At 25.0% G+C, this 5685-nt stretch overlaps 1 protein-coding gene across 1 annotated transcript; it reads left to right on the forward strand.

Annotated features, from left to right (window-relative positions):
- The first annotated feature begins 596 nt into the window (after window positions 1–596).
- On the forward strand, window positions 597–5165 carry LOC130976927 (bidirectional sugar transporter SWEET17-like). The gene is made up of 6 exons (XM_057901882.1): window positions 597–708; window positions 921–957; window positions 1041–1251; window positions 1660–1821; window positions 3850–3969; window positions 4435–5165. The coding sequence occupies exons 1-6, from the start codon at window positions 675–677 to the stop codon at window positions 4591–4593; spliced, it is 723 nt and encodes a 240-aa protein (XP_057757865.1). The 5' UTR covers window positions 597–674; the 3' UTR covers window positions 4594–5165.
- The last annotated feature ends 520 nt before the right edge of the window (window positions 5166–5685 follow it).

Here is a 5685-nt window from a genome sequence, read left to right on the forward strand (position 1 = left end):
CATTTTGTGGCTGCAAATTATTGAAAACGATGCCTAACCTAGACTCTAAAGTTTAAACATAATAATCATTGTCCGGAGATCAGAACTGAATAACACGTGATCATATACTCATATCTGAAACCCAAAAACAAACTCACAAAATTCCATATATTTTTTTAAGATTTTCACTTAATTTTAGTGTCACAATCAGTTAAATAATTTTATAATATTTTTTAAGAGTGGAATAATACGTTTTTGTGTATTAATGATATACTTTCTGTCATATTATATATTTAAATATTAAAAATATAATATGTCTTTTGTAAATTTTTCTGCTCCAAATTTTAAAAAATATTATAAAATTTAATAATTGAGTATTATTCTAAAATTTGGTCAATAATATTTAAAAAAATTAGTCACGAAATTCGGATAAAATTCAATTTAATTTCTCAAATTTTTGTATAGTTTAATATTTTTAAATTTTCATTAACCCAAAATATATTTAATTTAGTTTCTTAACTTTTAATTAACCTAATTTAATATCTATATTCTAACTTAAGTCAATTCTTCAAATACTATTTCTCGTTAATGGTGTAATGACATGGCTAGTGAAATTTTTTTCATATATATATAAACCCTCGAATTCAAGCAGCTCTCGCTCAGCAGTCACCACTCACTACGCTGAAGAAACTAACATGGCGGAACTCAATTTCTTTGTTGGGGTCATAGGTATAATCTTGATTGTTGAATAAATGTAAAAAAAATGTGTGTAGAGAGAGAGAGAGGAGGAGGTTTGATGAAGTGTTTCCATAAGTGGTTGTTTCTTTATTTAAGTGAATATGTTTGATTTTGTGTTTTCCATAAGTGGTTGTTTCTTTGTTTAAGTGTATAGATTAGAATTAGATTGTTTCCATAATTGGTTATTTCTTTGTTTGTTGCAGGGAACATCATCTCAATCCTCATGTTTCTTTCTCCTATGTAAGGCTCTATCTTCACCTAGTTCTTCTTATTTTGCATCCTCCAAATTAAATGTGTGTAAAGAATTATTACCATGCATACAGGGATACATTTGTGAGAATAATAAAGAAGAAATCAACGGAAGATTTCTCAAGCATGCCTTATATTTGCACATTGCTTAACTCCTCTCTATGGACTTACTATGGAATCATAAAGGAAGGAGAGTACCTTGTGGCCACTGTTAATGGCTTCGGCGTCTTCGTCCAGATTATCTACATTCTTCTATTCCTTCTCTATGCACCAAAAACAATCAAGGCATACTCTTTTTTTTTTTTTTTTTTTTAATTTTAGTATTTGATAATATATATCTTTTAAGTACAACTCTTGAGAAGTCAGTAGTTTTTAATAATTTTTGATAAGTATTTAGTTAGTATAGATATTAAATTGTCATTAATAAATAAATTTTAATAAGTATATATAGATATAAATTATATTAATTCATGTATATAAATTCTGATAAATATAAGTGTAAATTATGTGATTTTTGTGGATAAATTTTTATAAATATGAGTATAAATTATTATACTGGTCAAGTGTTAATAAAAAATTATAATATTTACTGGATTTTTTAATTTAAAATAAAATAAAAATATTATTGAATAATAAAAATATTTTTTGAGATTTAGTTAAAGTTTGATTTGGTATGTGTGTAATGTATTTCAGATAAAGAGTGCGATTATGGCTGGGATATTGGATGTTGGGGTGTTGGGAGCAGCAATATTAACAAGTGAAATAGCATTGAAGGGAGAGACTCGTACTAATGCAGTTGGTGTTATGGGTGCAGGCCTTAACATTCTTATGTATGCTTCACCTCTTGCTGCCATGGTAACTCATATTTTTACATTCATTATTTCTTCATATTATAACTAAAATATCACTAATTCCAAATGCCTTATTGTCCTTTATTAGTCCATGTCAATAGTTTGATTATTGTTGCAATAATAAACGTTAGAAACTTTAAATTTCCGAAACTAGTTATCTCATCAATTAAAAAATCATTCATATTGTATGTGCGTGTGTATAAAAATGCAGCCACGTGTTGAAATATAAAATGTAAATTAAAAATAAATCAAATAATATATATTTATACGTAAATAAAATATTATATATACATCAAATTAATAACTAAATTAATTATTATATATTTTTTTATAAATACATGTATTATTTAACTTATTTTTAATATATATTTTATATTTTAACATATATTAGTGACTGATTTTATAGTTAATTTTAATGTAAGTCTAATATAATTATATATAAATACATAATTACATAGTGACTAAGCTATTTTATTTATGACTGATTATTTATGTGCATATAATATTTTTATTAGAAAATTAACTACATGATCAAATTCAATTACTTGAATAAAATACATACTGAAATATAAAATATATATTAATAAACTAAATAATATATATTTATACATGAATATAATTGATTTGGTAATTAATTTAGCAATTAATTTTTAGTGTGAAGATACAATTTTCGTAAAACGATATTAGTCATGGTGCTCAACAGTAAATACTTATGAAGAAAAAATACTAGTGTTTTTCACCTATTAGTTAATAATTAATTAATATAATTTTTTTTACCAGAAAATTAAAAATCATTTTAGCTATAGGGAAACTATTGGCACATAGGCATTTTTATAACGGAAGTTCCAAATAGCCTAGTATGAATGACTTTCAAATTTTATTTGTCTAAACGACATTACCATACATGTTCATGCTTGAATATGAAAATATAAGCCGTACAACTGCTTAATTTTCTATAATATTCTCATATTATATTATGATCTTACACTTTCAATTATTCATGATGCTTGCCACCCAAGTATTATTACATTTTGGACGGACCAAGTATTCAAATTAGTTTCCTAATGACGTGTTTCGCTCACCATCTCATGCTTCCACAAAAAATCTAGCTCTGACACAGTAACTCTAACACATGTTCATATTTTGTGGATCTAATTCTAAGCTTAACAACCTCATTTAATTTGTCACAAAAAGACATTAAACAAAATCTTAAAAGCTAGCCTGCATTCAGATTTCTTTGCATACAGCATGTGAGTAATGTTTCTTTTTTAAACTATTTTATGGATATTAAAAATCAGTCCATATGTATTTATATATATTATTTTATATATTTTTTAATAAATTAATTAATTATTAAAATAATTAAATTTAATATAATAAAAATAATTAATTTTTGTTATAATATAAAATGTGTTTTTATACAATAACTAATTTTTTATATTCATATAAAATGATTATTTTGTAAAACTATTTTTTATGTGAATATTGTGGGAGAAAATATCTCGCCGGAAATGTTTAATAATTAAAGAAAATTAACAAAAAATAGTCATAATTTGTCTTATTTAACATTTATTAATTATTACGATAATTAATGAATATTAAATAAGATAAATTCTATTTTTTTTGGTCTCATTAGCATTATCTTGTTTCGTAATTAAAGGTTATTGCCTCTCCCACAATAACTATGCTGGATGATCTAACAGCTTTTTCTTTCCTTCTCATTGATAGTAATTAAGTGCATACATTGAGATTTTTTTAATAATTAATTATCAATAATTATGAGAGATTATTACTTAATTAAAGGAGAAAAAAATAAAAAAATCAAACTTGTTTTATTTAAGATGCATAATTTGAACTCTTTTTTTATTATTTCTCTAACATTATCCATATTACATGCTAAATCTTTTGTTAACTTAGCTTGTTATTACGCTTCTTCATCTGATTCTTTTTTTATTTGAGCATTCGTTCATATCTTCTCTTTTTTTATGAACTGATCTGAACTACTGACAATATATTAAAATATCATTTTCAGAAAACAGTGGTGACGACAAAGAGTGTAGAATATATGCCATTCTTTCTTTCGTTTTTCTTCTTTCTAAACGGTGGCGTTTGGTTGTTTTACGCTTTTCTTGTTCGCGATGTTATTCTTGGGGTAAGTCTACATTCTTCTTTCCTTTTATTTGAACTAATAGTTAAAGATGATACTTCAATTATGACATTTTCATGTGAATTTATATATTTAATTGAATATATTTGACTGAATTATCTAACAATTTTATGTGAAAATAATGGTATTTCAATGATCACCAAATTAACACATACAAGGCGCAGCCATACATTCTTTATCTTACAACATATATATATCTAGGAAAAATATAGGTAATTAACGACATTTTTGAATAATATGTGAACAATATGAATTAATAGGGTTAAAAGAGTAAGTTAATTTTAAATTTAATTAATAATATTAAATTAGAGTGTAATGTATTTTTATTTGATTGGTAATTGTTCATGTTGTTTAAGATAGTCATTGTTTACCTAACACTCTCCATATATTTTTATGGCTAGATATTTAATTTCATGCTAATCAATTTACTATTTTTGTTTATAACAAAAGGTGCCAAATGGTAGTGGATTTGTACTGGGAGCGATGCAGTTGATACTATATTGTATCTATAGAAATGGAAAATCATCATCTAAGCACGTTTCAAAGCAGGGATTGGAAGAAGGATCTCAATACAATGAGCATCTCATTTCTCATCCCCAACTTAGCTAAAACCTACTTCAATTCCTTAGCTTGTCCAGAACTTCATCATTATATGGTGAAGTCTATGCTATGGAGATATGGTGGGCCCCATTTTTTGCAATATTTTTTATTGTTATTTTTAAATTTAAAAATGTTTTTGAATATTTTAAAAAATTCCTTTAATTTTAGTAATTTTTTAAAAATATTATTAAAACTATATAGTCACAATGGTCGTCATAGCATGCAACTTATATATGTCATGTTTGCAAATCTTTTATGTAATATTATTACATACACTTTACTCTTCATAAGTATTGAGTGATCAAATCATAAAATAAAAAAAAAATTGTTAATGTATTTAAAGTGTGTTCCACATATTTAAGGGAAATGTTCTTATTCTTCGGTACCAAAAGGATTACAAAAAAATAAATAAATAAATAAATAAATGTTCTTGCTTTAGGCCTTAGGGTAGCAATATTTGAAGGAAAAATATAGGGAGATAACGAGAATACTAAACAATATGAATAATATATATATTGAATGTTCAATTTAATATGTATGCACATAATTATGTTGATTATTCTCATGGTTATTTTTTTTATGAGCAATACTAGGGAACCAAAATGGTATTAGCCAAAAATCAGCCAAATACTTTTGGGTGAATCCAAAATTTCTACGAGTTAATATATATGGATATTTCTTCTGCTAAGTATCAGAATGTTTCTTTTTCATACTAAATGAATGTTCTTTTATATATTTTTCGAATTTTTTTGTATTGCAAATGTGAATGTCTCTATTTTTTTAAGAATTTCATATTTTTTTAAATTTTATAGATATTTAATTATTTTTGCTAAAATATAATTAGATGTTTCTTTTGTTAAATATTAGGATGTTTTTTCATACTAAATGAATATTTTTTTATATTTCTGTAATGGTTTAATTTTAGCTAAGATCAAGTGTGTAATTTATAGTTTTTTTAATCATCAAAACGGCACCTAAATATCCACCAAAATATAGGAGAACGAAATGCGCATTCCCCCTACTCATCATCAAGAAGATCTGAGGAATATCAACACCCTTCATGAACCACAAGAAATCCGACACGTTGAACTTCCCGCTCAG

Source organism: Arachis stenosperma, chromosome 4 (genome assembly GCF_014773155.1).
Source record: "Arachis stenosperma cultivar V10309 chromosome 4, arast.V10309.gnm1.PFL2, whole genome shotgun sequence".
In the NCBI taxonomy this organism is placed as follows: Eukaryota; Viridiplantae; Streptophyta; class Magnoliopsida; order Fabales; family Fabaceae; genus Arachis; species Arachis stenosperma.

What these genes read in the sequence shown, in the direction of transcription:
- LOC130976927 (XM_057901882.1), top strand. Translation starts at nt 675, where the DNA reads ATGGCGGAACTCAATTTCTTTGTTGGGGTCATAG. An exon ending in CTCATGTTTCTTTCTCCTAT is followed by an intron (nt 958 to 1,040) that starts GTAAGGCTCTAT and finishes CCATGCATACAG; the next exon opens with GGATACATTTGTGAGAATAA. An exon ending in ATGCACCAAAAACAATCAAG is followed by an intron (nt 1,252 to 1,659) that starts GCATACTCTTTT and finishes AATGTATTTCAG; the next exon opens with ATAAAGAGTGCGATTATGGC.